The following is a 14845-nucleotide window of genomic DNA, read 5'->3' on the forward strand; positions in this document are numbered from 1 at the left end:
AACCGGCGAGGGAGCGACTGTGCTGGAAATGAGGTTGAGGGGGAGAGAAGACCGAGCTGAGGGAGCACGGGCCAAGTGGCAGGGCAGCTGGGTGTGCTTCTAAGTCCTCAGCACCCTGGAGGCTGAGCCAACCCTGACCTAAACCTGCTGTCTGACCTTGAGCGCGACACTTAACTTCTCTGGGCTCTCCTCCTTCCATCCTTCAGTCACTCAGCAAATGTCTGCTGAGCGCCTGCTGTTGCCTGGCCCTGCCTTTCACCATTGCACAGGCTGTTCATCCTACTGGCGTGGTTTCCCCTGACGTCCTTATGCACAAGGAGGATTTGCACCTCTCCTTCAAGACCCTTCCCATGTGGGACCTGTTATGTGGTTTGCATCTTGAATGTCTCACAAAGGTCACACGTTGACGGCTTGGTCAGCAGCCTGTGGTGCTATTGGAAGGTGGTGGAACCTTTAAGAGGTGGAGCCTAGTGGGAGAAAGTTAGGTGATTGGGGGCGTGGCTTTGAAGGCCATGTGGAGCTCCAGCCTCTTCCTCTCTCTCTTGCCTCCTGGACGCCATGATGTGAGCCGCTTTGCTCCACCATCGCGTTCCCTGCCGTGATGTTCAGCCTCGCCACGGGACCAAAGCAAACGGCCGTGGACTAAAACCTCTGAAACTGAGGGCCAAAAGAAACCTTGCTTCCTTTTAAGTTGTTTCTCTCAGGTATTTTGTCACAGCAACAGAAAGCCAACATAACGCTCCTCCACGCAGCCTCCCGCGGCCCTCTGTCCCTGGGTCTCTCCCTGCAATTAGAAGGTGAGACCCTGGGGAGCAGGGGCTGGGGCGGGTCTCCTCACTGCCCCAGCTCCTGGCACACACACAGCCTGGCTCAAGGGATGAGACCCAGAGTCCAAGGCCAGGTGGATGCAGGGCATGGCGGCCCTTTCCTGAAAGCCCTGCCTCTGGGAAGTAAACGGCCCCAGGTCTGCCGTCTGTGTTGTGCATTTTTTGAGAATGGCCAGAAAATGATCTACAGATGGACCAGGACCATTCAGAGGGCTAATGAGGCCCACCTTGTGCCCGAGGGCTCCATGGGACCTAGAAATGGAGGGGAGGGGAAGTCACGGACTCATGGACCACTCTGGAGGGTCTCCCACCTCTCTGTCTCAAAATGCCTGTCTTTTCAGGGTGGAAAGAACCAGAGCTCCTATTCTGTCTGGCTGTGGACCATGGCTGTGTCCCTGGTCCCTCGGGAGCCCAGGCAGGAGAAACTGCTGCAGTCTGGGAGCAAGGGGGGCTCAGAGGCAGGACCTCTGGGCTGGCTGATGGACGTTGGCGGGAGGGGACCCCAGATGCCCTGGCCGCCTGCCTGCTCCAGCTGCTCCAGCTGCATCCAGCAGGCCGACCCCCACGTGCAGCCGTGGAAGTGGGCTCCCCTCTCCCTTCCCTGCCCAGCATGTTCTGATCTATGCACATTTCAGTTCCATGACATAAATCAATAAAATGCACTAAATAAATTAAGTGAGCAGCGGAATTGTAAATCGATTTCGGGCGGAGAACAGAGAGGTTGAGGGAAACAACAGGAGACTATAATGGGAGCTCAAGTGCGAAATCACTCACCCAGGACTCGGGACTGTGGGCGCGGAGCCACCACGTCGTCCCACACCCCTGAGATATTCAACAAATGAACCTATCAGCTTTGGAGACTGTGTCCCAGAAATTGCTGCCTGGTGGCTAGAAGAAATCCTGGCTCCCTGGGAACAGGGGCAAGAAGCAGAGATGACTTAAAGCCCAGCCCAGCCCCCGTGGGTCAGAGGAGACCAAGGCTTCAGAAGCCGGATCCGGGTCTCAAGACTTAAATTGACCCCCCCCCCCCCGCAGGACCCATAACATGGTCTCTGTTCATTTCTTCCTTTCTTTATTCATTCAACAAACCTTTGCTAAATTCCTTCTCGGTACCAACTCCTTCTGGAGCCTGAGGGGCACAGAGAAGATTGAGGGACAGGTGCTTGTCCTCTGGGAGGGTCCAGCCTGGTGCAGGAGAGCACCTCAATACAGTGTGATGGTGCTAACAGGACCTCTAGGCATTGGGTAACGACTTTTCATAATGGGTCATGTCTGCGCTGGGTTTTGAAGGATGAATAGAAGTTCATGAAGAGGTAAAGGCAGGTCAGACAGAGGAACAGTTATGCACAGGAAATGAGAGAGAGCATGGAGGCAGAGCCAGGGCACAGGGTTCACATCAGGATGCAGTATCAGGTGGAAAAGGCAGAGACCATGATGAGCCAGGACCGCCATCTCCAAGCGCCTCGTGTAAGTTGGGAGCCATGGAAGGGGTCTGCTAGGATGGATTTTCATCTTAAAAAGATAATTTAAAATTTGATGTGGGGAATAGTTTTCTTTCCTTTCCAATGAAGTGTAACACACACGGGAAAGTGCGTCGACGGTGAGCACACCCCTGGATGGTGAGCATCACCAGCTGCCAGGCCTCTCCAGCTCACGTGGTCCTTCCTCCTCTGCAAGAGCAGCTAATGCCCTGATGGGGCGGCTCTTCTGTTTTCCAGGGTCCTGTTCATGGAGACACGTGGCAGGTGTTTTTTTCAAACATGGCTTTATGTGCTCGCCACCCATGATGCTGTGGGCAGGTGGTCACTCTTCATTCTCGGGGCTGTAGAGTATTCCACTCTGCTTGCTGATGGGCCTTACAGGTAGCACCTGGAGTCTGGGAGGCCGGCTAAGAGGTTCGTCATCCAGGAGGGACGTGACGGCAGGCTGAACAAGACTCACAGCAACAGTGAGCAACCACGGAAACAGAAGCCACCTGAGAGGTGGAAGAAACTTCCCATGTCAAATAACTGCACTGAGGAGGAGGAGCGAGGGGTGACCACTGGGCCCTGGCTTGGGAGACGGAGCAGATGCTGGGAGGGGAGGTGGGGAAGGATGAGGCCTGGGACCTTCACGGTGGACCAGCTGAGTTTGTGGTACCTGGGGCTTCCCAGGGGAAGAGCCCAACAGGCAGCTGGAGGAAGATTCTAGAAGTCAGGAGGGACGGCTGGGCCTAGGGCATCACCAGGGGGATAGAGCCCAAGGCCAAACTGAGGGACAGTCTCTGCCGTCTTTGAACACCACCAACGACTACAGGAGAGAGAGGATGGGGGGGACACAAGATGGGAACAGCGTTTTAAGAGATGGAAAGGTCAGAGGTGGGTGGCACGGCACAGCGGGAGCCGGTGACCTGCACAGAGGGGAAGTCCTGGGACAGAATTCCAGGAGTTCCAAATTGAAAACCAAAAGTTAAGTGACAGATGAGTTTGGGGACACTGATGTGTCCTCCAGCGTGCTCTGCATGCTTTGTTCCCAGAATTCTGGAGGCTGGGTTCAGAGACTGGAGATGGGAGGGCTCCTCCCTGGGAAACTGCCTGGCGACAGGGACTGGGTTGACCAGATGGACTGTTTTCAGGGGGGACTTGTCACCTCAATAACTGGATGTCCTCTCCCCCATGCACCTACAGCTTCCAAAGAGTACCTGGTGCCTTACTCCTAAATAGATACATCAGATATGTGAGGGGAAATTATAATATTTTAAAAAAAAGATCAAAAATTAAAATAAAATAAGCAAAAGAACTTGGAAAGAACAGAGACATTAAAAGATACAGAAGAAAACTTTTAAAAGATTAATGCCCTCAAGAAATCTGAGACGAAATTCTGTCCATCAAACCAAGGCAAGAGACTCTATATAAAGGAAACTTCTGATCACAAGAAAAAAAAAAAGCTCTTAAATTTTAAAATATAACTGCAGAAATGTTAAAAATAGAATAGTGGAAAGATAAGAGTTGAGTCAATATCTCAGGATGAAATGGAAACAAAAATAGAAAATTAAAAACGAAGGACAGAAAATAAAATATTGAAAGCTTCCGGAGAGGAAAGATAAAATAGGTTGCACAAAAGAATCTGAAAGGCATTGAGTTTAACAAGCTGGAAGACAAGAGAACAGCCAACGTTTCCCAAGTTTTGTGAGAAAATCATTTCCAACCTAGAATTGTTATACCCAGCTAAACAGTCCAGTGTCCAGGAATGAGGGCAAACGTTTCTGCAGGAATACTGTCAATCAGCCATGGTCTCTTTCTTGGAAAGCTACTAAAAGATATTTTCCCCAAAAAATGAAAAAGTAAACTAGAAAATGGACCAGCTTGGGTAGAGGAGGCAGGCCGCCAACAGGACAGAGGGGAGAAAATTCTAGAACGATGTTAAAGTGGGGCCTAGAAATTATAGTCCTAAGCAGTCATTGGGCTAAATTGGGGCTGGAGGTCAAAGTCACCATAGGAGTGTCAGAGAGGAAGAAAATGTACTTGAGAATGATTGTATGAAAACCAGAAAGCTGTGCAAATATTATTTAACCTCGAGAAAAGTCATATTAAGAGGAAATGCGGTCAGCACTTCACTTGGCTCCATTGTGTATATTTATTGTGTCCCAATAATGTAAGCCAATGACTTTGCTGTCCAGATTCACCAAAAGTTGTGCCATGACAATATTGGGAAGACCAAAGAGGTTAAGTATGTTGGAAGTTTGTAAGCAAACTGATATTTAAAAGTGAACAATCAACAATAACAACAACAAAAAAACAAGCACATTATTTTAAAATATAGAGGGTCCCCCACTTGTGACAGCTTGACAGTTCCATTTCTGACTTCTCAACTTTACAACGCTGTGGAAGAGATCTGCACTCAGTAAAAGAACACACTTAAAATTTTGCTTTTGGATCTCTTCCCAGCCTAGCCATAGGGGTTGTGACACTCTGGTGATGCGGGCAGGGGCCGCGGCTCAGCTCCCAGGTGGCCCCAGTTGTTTCACGGGGAAGCAGCCACCCCCTCCCCTCCAGGGACCTGTGCTCAGCAAAGATGTGCAGCAGGTGAGTGGGCTCAGTCACCTTGACTTAGGATCTTGTCAGCTTAGGATGGGTTGAGCAGGCTGTGGCCCCAGGGACAGTCAAAGAGCAGGTGTACCCAGATAAATAGGAGGAAAGTGAGCCGAAGGTGGGGGGGAGAGGCTGAGATGGATGTAGGTCAAGGTGCAGTTTTTCACTTTTAGGCTGATAGTACTTTTTAATTTTTTGTACCAGGGATTGAACTCAGGGGCACTCAATCACTGAGCCCCATCCCCAGCCCTATTTTGTATTTTATAGAGACAGAGTCTCACTAAGTTGATTAGCACCTCACTTTTGCTGAGGCTGGCTTTGAACTCACGATCCTCCTGCCTCAGCCTCCCGAGCCACTGCTCTTTATACATTATACATGAAGGACTTTGACTTTAATTAAAATCACTTTTTAAATATCCTACTTTTTAAATATCCTAAGTGCCAAAGCGGTTATCGTCAGTAGGGTACGGATAACACTAATCATGAAGCAGAATGAGATCAAGGACAGTGTGGGACGGAACTGGAGGAGCTGGGGACGGAGGGCAGACGGAGCACTCAAATGCAGAAAGGAAACTGGGGAGGGGAGGGAGGGGCAGAAAGAGCTGGAGGGGGGAGGCACCTGAGGCTAAGAGGGGCACAAGCTTCCAGAAGGTGCGCCCAGCACATAGTAAACACTCAATTAACACACTGCTGGGTCCAGGCTGTCCGTGGCCACACACGGGTCCAGGCAGATGAGGACTGAGAAGTAGCAGGTGGCTCGGCCGTCGGGAGGTCCCTGGTGCAGCCTGGACAGTGTGAATGAATCCTGAGGCTGGGTGTGTGCGCCTGTTCATTCATTTATTCCCACTGTGAGTCCATCCACCAGTGAGAAGCTCTAACCTGGGACTTGGGAGCTGGGGGCTTCCCCGTGTCCCCCTACTTGGGACTGATCTTTACCAGGGTCCCTGTTAATACAGCAAAGGGGGAAACCCAAACATCTTCAAGGACTCTCTAGGATCTGGGGTCAGGCCAGCTGCAGCATGGCTCGCCACCAGCCACCCTCGAGACCTGTGGCCAGGCCAGGATGTGGCTCAGCAATTCTTCATTCCTGCTGTAACCCTGGCCTCCATGTGGGTAGGGTACTTCCCCCCCCCCATTGGTGTTGGATGTGGCCTGCAGGTGGGATGTTCGCAGGTACAATGCAAGCACACACTTCAAATGTGCCTGTGGAATTAGGCTCCCCATCTTGCATTTCTGGCATGACCACAAGAAAAGCTCCTTCAGGTATCTGCAGGTCCCTCTACCTGGTCCCCAAAACAGACCTGTGCAGAGCTGATTTGAACCTAGTCTAAATCTTGGAACCAAGTTATTCTACATCAGCGAACCCCAAGAAAATCCACAGATGAGTAATCATCATCACCATAATCACTGCTGTAATAATAACTGTAGTGGGATGGCTTGTTACACAGCATTAACACGGGTCTTGCTGACTGATACACCAGGCTTTAAGACTATCAGTTGGTCACTGACTTAATAAGTGACTGAGGCTTTGAAATGCAGGGAAGCCTGGAAGAAGATGATGGAGGGGTCCAAAAAGCTTTGCTGCTGCATTTTCAGAGTCAAGGTCACAGCTTGTGGGCATTGCTGTTCACCTGAATTGGCACGTTTCACCTTCATGAATCCCTCGGGCATCTTGAGTTAGTTCCTTGCCCTCTGCCTGGCACAGCCTCCTGTGCAGACCTTCAGTGCAGCGCTGATTATGCCAGTGCTGCCCCGAGGTGGGCAGAGCCCTGGGGGCTCAGGGAAAGGAAGAGACCTTTGGGGCTGGAGACCAGGCTTATGAGGGACAGAGGGATGTGCAAGGCACCATTATCCAGCTATGACACAGGACGCTCAAGGGCAAGGGGGACATAATCTGAATGTCCAGCTGCAGGATCTGGCTAAATAAATTGTCTCCTTGTGATGGAATGGGACACGGTTGTTTCAAAAATGAACACAGTGGCTGGGGTGTGGCTCAGCAATAGAACACGTGCTTAGCATTCACAATTCCCAACAGAACACCAAACACACACACACACACACACACAAAATGAAGGCAAGTCTCCGTATACTAATAGGAAAATTAATCCATGACTTCTATATAAATATACATACCTACATATAAACATATACGTGTGTGTATGTATATGGGGGTTTTTGTAATAATTATTACCTAAGGGTGGGTTTATAAGAGTCTTTCATCTCTAATTTACACACCAACTTTCAAATTACACACTCAAATTGAACAAGTATGTTCAATTGCAGTATTGTATTCATAACATGCAAAATTTTGAAAGAATTGGCAGGAGCAGGGGAACAGCATGTGCAAAGGCTCTGGGGCACCCACTAGCTTGGCTGACTCAAGGAACAGCAAGAATTCTGAGCTAGAGTGTGGAGGGAAGGTGGCAGGAGATGAGATCCCAGGTATAGGGCCAGGCTATGCAGGACCTTTTAGGTCACCCTAGGGACACTCACTTTTATCTCAAGAAGAGCTGTGGAAGGGTTTTAAACAAGGGAATCCTGGGATGTGATTTTATGCTTTAAAAAGATTGTTCCAACTACCAAGAGAATCCAAAGGCAGAGTGTGGCAGGAATGCAGATGAAAAATGGTCATGGCTTAGGCCAGTGTCACACAAAAAATGTGTTCCCCACATGGAAGGTGAAACTGGAGTGGTCAGACAAAGGAAGAACACTCCACACCATGGCATGGGACACAGATGACAGGCAAGTGCTTGGCCAGCGGGCAGAGGTGGGGACGAGGAGGCAGCACCTGAGAAGGGCCAAGAGAGCACATGTGCGGTTGCCAGGTGGAAGGAGGCTGCCACTGTCTGGACCTGGAATGTTCCCTGAAGGTCCACGTGTGGAAGGTTGTGGTCCTCAGTTTGACGCGATTGGGAGGTAGTGGACCTTTAAGAGGTGGAGCCTGGCGGGAGGAAGTTAGGTTATTGGGGGTGTGTCCCAGAGGGGGATTATGGGACACGGGTCTCCTGCTGACTCCCTGGCTTCCTTGCCACCACGAGTGACAGCTGACTCTACCACGTGCTCCCACCGCAGGCCCCAAAGCAGCAGATGAACCACCATGAACGGAAGGCTCCCAAACTGTAAGTCAAGATAAACCTTCCTTCTGTTTAAGTTGCTCATCTGGAGTATTTTGTTCCAGTCACGGAAACCAGAGATTCAGACAGAGGGAAGCTCCGGACTCAGCTCAGAGGTCCTGGATGGAGGAGGACGAAGGGGAATCCCCCAGGTCTTGGAGGGGATCCCCTTGTGACCCTCCTGGGTCCAGCTTTTTGAAGCAGAAGAACCAGACTGCTCAAGTTCAAATCCCAGCCCCACTGTCCCCTAGCTGTGGGACGGCCCTGTGTCTCGGTCTCCTCATCTGTGAAGGTGGACCACATCAATCAGGCTGGCCCATGGTAGGCGTCCCCTGAAGGTCCACTGGTGTTAGGGTCACCATCTTGATCACATCTGGTCAACCAGAAAACACCAGGAGAGGAGTCACAGGTGAGCTGGGGCGGCGACCAGCCTCCCTGGGAAGACAGCCCTTTGGGTGAGAAAACACCTGCAATAAGTCACCCCATGTCCCCGTCCCCCGGGAGCCTGGACTGCACAGTGGAGACTCCAGTCGTGCAGGGCAGAGGGTGAGCTAGTGGGTGGATCTGTGTCACACTCCCATGGGTGGCCACCACGAGAGGCCACGCGGCTGCTGTGGACCTAACCCTGCCCATGCCCAGGACAGCTAAAGTGTTTGAGAGGCGGTGAGTACATAGAGACCACCCTGCGACACGGTGGCAAAGCTGTCCCCTCGACCTCTTGTAAACATTTCTCTACACACAGCCGGAAGGTCCTCGGCATGGCCGCCAAGCCCTAGAGTCACAGGGTGAGCAAAGCCAGTCAAACAGAATGGTGGACGCCTCTGGGGCCCTGGGGCCTCGTAAAAGAACCAGGAGGAGAGGCCCAAGGCCACCTGGGGGGTAGGAGCCACCCGGCTGACTCGCACACGGACACGGGCACTCGGCCCTGGGCGGACGCACTGGGAAGCGCCTACAGGTGGGCACAGGCCCCGGGAGCAGCTGCCATGTGCCACAGCCACCTGGCCAGGGCACACACGCGGGCCCCGCTCGCTGTCAGCCTGGTGGGCAGCGCCGAGCTGGGATCCCCGCGGCCCTGGGGGTGGTGGGACGTGCATCCCAGGGGACAGGGAGGGCGTGGATCATGGACTCCGGGACCAGGACCTGGGCCAACACCCGGCTCTGCACCTTAGGAGATGGGAGACACCAGCTAGTGGGCGGCTCAGCCTCAGTCCTCTGCCCCCAGGTGGAGGTGAGGACAGCCCCCCAGGGGGTTCTCAGTGCCTGGGGCATGGCCCATAGTAACTGCTCAATAAACCTCCACCTCTTGTCCCCGGTGCCAGCAGCTTTGCTTACTAGTGACCTGGAGCTGGAAGCCAGGCCCCAGGTGCTCCACCAAATGCTTCAGGGACAGCTGCATGCAGTGACCCACAGGAAATGGCTGTGGGAAACAGGAAGCGGAGCCTTCCCTCTCCCAAAGGCCTGCTCCGGGGTCCTGGCTTCTTCCTGCGGGCGGAGGGACAGTGGGGGGCCTGTCACTCACCCCTCAGTCTCAAGAGGACCACTCGGCACCTGTGCAGCAGGAATGTCACCACCCTCCATGACACGGGGCCAACTGGCTGCCCCGTCTGCCTTTGATAACCTCCTGAGAGGAGAGACCACTGGACACCTGGCGCTCTCCATGTGGGGACAGTGCCCGTGCCTGGGCTGCTGCCTTGGCTTCCCCTGGCCTGACTCCAGGACCCGGCCCTCCCCCCATCTCCAGGCCACTTGTTTCTCTTGCGGGCTCTTTTAGGGGGGTAGACAGGTGGGGAGATGGCCAGCCTCTCTGTCCCCACGACAGATCCCCCTCCAGTATCAAGTTACTTCTTCCATACTCAGAGACTCCCTGACTCAGCTGGTCACAGCATTTCCCAGCCTCCCTTGCAGCTGAGCACAGCCCTGTGTTAAATTCTGGACACGGAGATATCCACAGGTATATCTGGGCAACGTCTGGGAACCTTACAGTTGATCTGCAACCTTTGCCCTTCCTCCACTGTATTGCCTGGAATGCAGATGCTATGGCTGGCGCTCCAGCCACCCCTTTAGACCATGAAGACAAAGACCACGGGGGTGATGCGGGGACACAGCAGGAGTCCAGGTCCTGGGGACTCAGAGCAGCAGAAACCTCTCAGACTGGCCCTCCCCACACCTGTGAGACAAGAGCGGCCAGACTTCTGGTCTCCATCTTCTGGGAGCAAAGCCCCAGCAGGAGGCAAGGCCCCAGAACTGTCTGAACTCCACTTCTAACACCCATCCTGCCTCCTCCAGGGTCCCAGAGTGCCCCGGATGGAAGAGGGCACCAAGGACCCAGGGTACCCTTGGGGCAGGAGGACAGATGGTCCTCCCGCACCTGCCTCCCCGGCTTCAGTGATCAGCGCTTCACAACAAGACAGCTGGCTTCCTGGGCCTGTCACCGGGTCGCTGGGAGGCCAGGGGCAGGGGACCATCTCCGGAGGCCGAAGCTGGCCCCTCGGCGGGCGGCACTCACCTTTCTCCGATGCCGGGGCCAGGTCAATGAAGCTGCGACATTTCTCACCTTTGAAAAGAAAAGAAGGGTTTTCAGAATGTGACAGCACCCAGGGCTCAGGCCCCGTCTGGAGCCAACAGCACCTCCAACGCAACCCCAGCTGCCACGGCCCCCGGCCCCGGTGGCCAGCAGCCCACTGGGCCCGACCTCCTCCCCACCCAGGGGCCCCTCCTGGCCGCCCCCCTAACCCGGGCGCCTCCCCGCTGGGCTCCCCCCGGCTGACCGCGCCAGCCACAGGCGCGCATGCGCACAAGTGGACAGCGTCCAGGAGGGAGGTCCGCAGACGCCCCCCGCTCCCCTTGCCGATCGCCCCGCCCCCCGGGTCCCGCAGAATAGGCCGAAGGTCGCCGGGCCACCCAGGCTCCGGACACCCCCGTGGAGGGCCAGCCCCACTCAGCAGCAGTCACAAGGTTGGCACCTGGGTGCCCTGGATGGGGCTCGGGAGGCTCTGGTTTGCCAGGGTCCCTGCCTCCCGCGGTGGCCTGGGCCATGAAGGTAAGGAGGCTCAGAGTAGCTGTGCCACCAGCCTGGGTCACACAGCAGACAGTGGTGCTGGGACTGTAACCAACCATATCAAGAAGTATTTGCTGACAACCAAGAACGAGAGGGAGAATTGAAACCAAAGAGGGGGAAAGGACGTGTTGTTTTTTATTTCAAATGAATTTAACCTTTCTTTAATACTTATTGTTCTCTCCAAAGCTATAGTGGGGTAAATTTGGTAAATAACCAAATTCAGACCAGAGCAGGGAAACACCTGGGGGATCTCGGGTCCTTTGGCCTTCAGGGACACTTTCCAACATAATAAAAGTGAAATTAAAAACTGTATTTTACAATCACCTCAAAGTTTTTTTTTTTTCCTTCTGATTTTAAAAGAAATTAAAACATTTTCGTGGCCCATGAAAGCTTTGGAGGCCCTCAGCTCTTGTCTCCTGGGCCTGAGGGAGACACAGGCTTTCCCGAGCCCGGTTCCTACTCCTACCCCGACTGGGCTCCTTAATCATATCTAGGATTTACGTGCTGAGCGCTTTGTCTTCTGCCTTCCTCAATGGTTTGTTTGAGGTGTGACTCATAAGCCATGCCGTTCATCCATTTACAGTGTACAATTCGAGCCGGGTGTGGGGAAGCATGCTGGTAATTCCAGCCACTTGGGAGGCTGAGGCAGAAGGATCGCAAGTTCGAGGCCAACCTCAGCAACTTAGCAAGGTGTTGCCTCAAAATAAAAAATGGAATGTGCTGAGGATGTAACTCAGTGGTAAAGTGCCCTTGCGTTCAATCCACAATACAAAAAAAAAAAAAAAAAGTTTAAAGTAATAAAATAAAATGTACAACTCAATGGTTTTTCAGTGTATTCTTACTGTAGACACAAGATTGTGTGGCCATCACCACAATCAGTCTTAGATCATTTTCATCACACCCAAAAGAAAGCCCATACCTATCAGCAGTCAATCCTCATTTCCCCACCTCCCAGCCCTAGGCTACAGCTAATCTATTACTGTCTGGGCATTTTGTACAAATGAAATCAGGCAAGCTGTGGTCTCTGATGACTGGCTTCTTTCACTGAGTCTGTTTTCAAGGATGTCCATGCTATACCATGTCTCAGTACTTCATTTCTTTTCATGAAAAAATAATATTCCATTGTATGGATATATAGTGTCCCCTCTCCCCTACTCTGTGATTTTTCTTTCTGAGGTTTCCGTGACCTGTGGTCAACTGCAGTCTGAAAATAGTAAGTGGAAAATTCTATAAACAAAAAATTCAGAGGTTTTAAACTGTATACTATTCCAAGTAGCATAATGACATCTCCTCCCTTCCCACTGTGTCCTGCCCAAGGCATGAATCATTCCTCTATGCCACGTGTCTGTGCTGTATATGCTACCTGCCCGTTAATCACACTTTGGCCATTTTTTTAGATTGAGTTATCTTTTTATTATGAGTGGTAAGATTTCTTCATATATTCTGCATACACATTCCTTATTAGACATCTGATTTGCCAATATCTTATTCCTTTTGCAGGTTCTACTTTTTTTGATGATGTCATTTGAAGGGCAAAAGTTTTGAGTTTTAATGAAGCTCAGTTTAGATAAACTGGATTTTTGTTTCTTTTGGGTTTTTTATTGTTTTTATTTATTTATTTTGGTACCAGGGATTGAACCCAGGGGCACTTTGTCACTGAGCCACATCCCCAGCCCTTATTATTTTTCACTTTGAGACAGGGTGTCAGTAAGTTGTTAAGAGCCTCACTGAGTTGCTGAGGCCAACCTCAAACTTGCAATCCTCCTGCCTCAGCCTCCTGAGCTTCTGAAATTATGGTGCTGTTTATGCTTTGAATAGCATATCTAAGAAAGTTTTGCTTAACCCAAGATTATGAAAATTCACCTTTTTTTCCTCAGTGTTTTGTAATTTTAACTCTTCCATTTATACCTGTTTCCCATTTAGAGTTGCTTTTGGGTGGAGCGGATAAGAGATCCTCATCTACGTGACATTCTGTCTTGCCAGATCAACCTGCTGAAGACAGACTATTCTTCCCCCACTGGGGGGGGGGACACTCATTCTTGTACATTAAGTTTGTTATTAGCTGTGTTTTACTCTTGTCCTTTGCCGGGTTACATAATTTACCTTCTACTTGTTGAGTGGATTTATCAGGAACGGTGTTCCCTCTTGTTTTAATCCCATAACAACCTGCAATGCACCCCAAGAATCCCCATCGTAGAGACAGACAGGCTGAGACTGTTACAGCTTGTACATGAAGTGTCTCCCAAAGACTCGTGATGTGCTGAAGGCTCGGTCCCCATCAGCAGTATTCAGAGGTGAGGCCCTTGGGAGGGGACTGGAGCCCCAAGGCTCTGACCTGTTGGTGGGTTAATCCACTGGGGGACTCGCAATTTGAACGTCCCATTGGGAGGTGGTAGAAAGTTTAAGAGATGGGACCTCATAGGAGTGGGTCCTTGGGGGTGTGCCCTCGGGGACTATATCCTGTCCCTGGTCCATCTCTGTCTCTGTCCCCACCCCTACTTCCTGGTTGTCACGATCTCAGCAGCTTTATCCCTCCGTGCTGTCCTGTCTCACCTCAGGAGCAACGGAGCCACCGACCATGGACTGAACCCCTGAAACTGTGAACCCAAATAAATTTCTCCTCCTCTAAGTTGATTTTCCCGGGCATTTGGGTTATAGCAATGAAAAGCCCAGGCTCCAGACATCTAGACCAGACACCCAGCTAATGACAGAACAGGACACCCCCGGGTCCATACACCCCGAAATCCCTGCCCTAACCTATTCCCAGATATCCATTCCCATTGACTACGTCAGGACTTTCCACACGGGCCAGAAGGAATCCCTGGGGGCCCCACCTCCATGTGGGCAGGGAGATTCTCAAGGGGCTGAGTAACTGGCTCTCCCATTTCTATTTCTGCTGGACAAGGTCAGGAAGAAGCAGTCTGAGCCGATATGGTCCAGCAGCTCATGTGGTTGGTGTAAGGCAAAGCTGAATTTTAAGGCAAAATCATAGAACCTGAGGAAGACAGGCTGTTCCCACGGCCCAAAGTCTCACAGCTGAAATCCAAACACTAGAGGTTTTTTTTGCTCCGAATCCTTAGTCTCCATCCTAAAGATTAGCCAAGCATTAATGAGAAAGATATCGACCGGCCTGACACTGACTTCACTGCTTTTAGAAATGACCTTAACACGTTGACACCATCGTGTCGACTGTCGTTAAACGGATGTGTTTCATCGAGGGGTTTATTTTGGTAGAAAACTGAAGACAAGTACATTTATCTCTCCGCCACTCACACTTCCTCTCAGGGCTTGACCAATAGGTCCCAGAGCTGTGGCCTGTCACCGCCACCTGATGGCAGCATACCTTCCTTGAACCGTGGACACCACAGATGGCCAGGCTGCCCGAGGTCAGCTAAGTGGAGTGGCCTGCCCTCGGGGGGTCAGGTCCAAAAGAGTGGGATTCAGCTGGTCGAGGCCTAAACATCAGTGAGGTCCACAGGCCCCAGGTGATGTCACCCACACCTGGGGTGAGAGTCACACTCCAATCCCAAGAGACTTTGACTTACGAAAAAATTGAACCTTGAGTCGTTTTGGGGACGCTCACAGTCGTGCTAGAGGATCTGTCCCATGACAGCGATGGAGGGTGGGACAGCCCCAGGTCTGGGATCAACAGAGCCGAGTTCTAATGCCGGCTCTGCCACTTCCTGCCACAGTTGTCCCCGGCCTTCCCATGCCTTGAACTCTGTGCTGCTGAAAGGGGTGCAGCCCCTGGGGTCCTGTGTGGGCCCAGCGTGGGCA

The 14845-nt window shown here is 51.9% G+C and overlaps 1 protein-coding gene across 1 annotated transcript in view; it reads right to left on the reverse strand.

Moving 5' to 3' along the window:
• Gsg1l (GSG1 like) overlaps positions 1 to 14845 on the reverse strand; it is a 170310-nt gene that overhangs the window by 100012 nt on the left and 55453 nt on the right. The window contains exon 2 of the mRNA XM_046454586.1: positions 10517 to 10564. Within this exon, the coding sequence (XP_046310542.1) occupies positions 10517 to 10564 (48 nt within the window). The remainder of the gene's footprint in view (positions 1 to 10516; positions 10565 to 14845) is intronic.

Source organism: Marmota monax, unplaced genomic scaffold, assembly GCF_021218885.2.
Source record: "Marmota monax isolate L192 unplaced genomic scaffold, Marmota_monax_Labrador192_F-V1.1 WCK01_AAM20220418_F8-fsc00086, whole genome shotgun sequence".
Lineage (NCBI taxonomy): Eukaryota > Metazoa > Chordata > Mammalia > Rodentia > Sciuridae > Marmota > Marmota monax.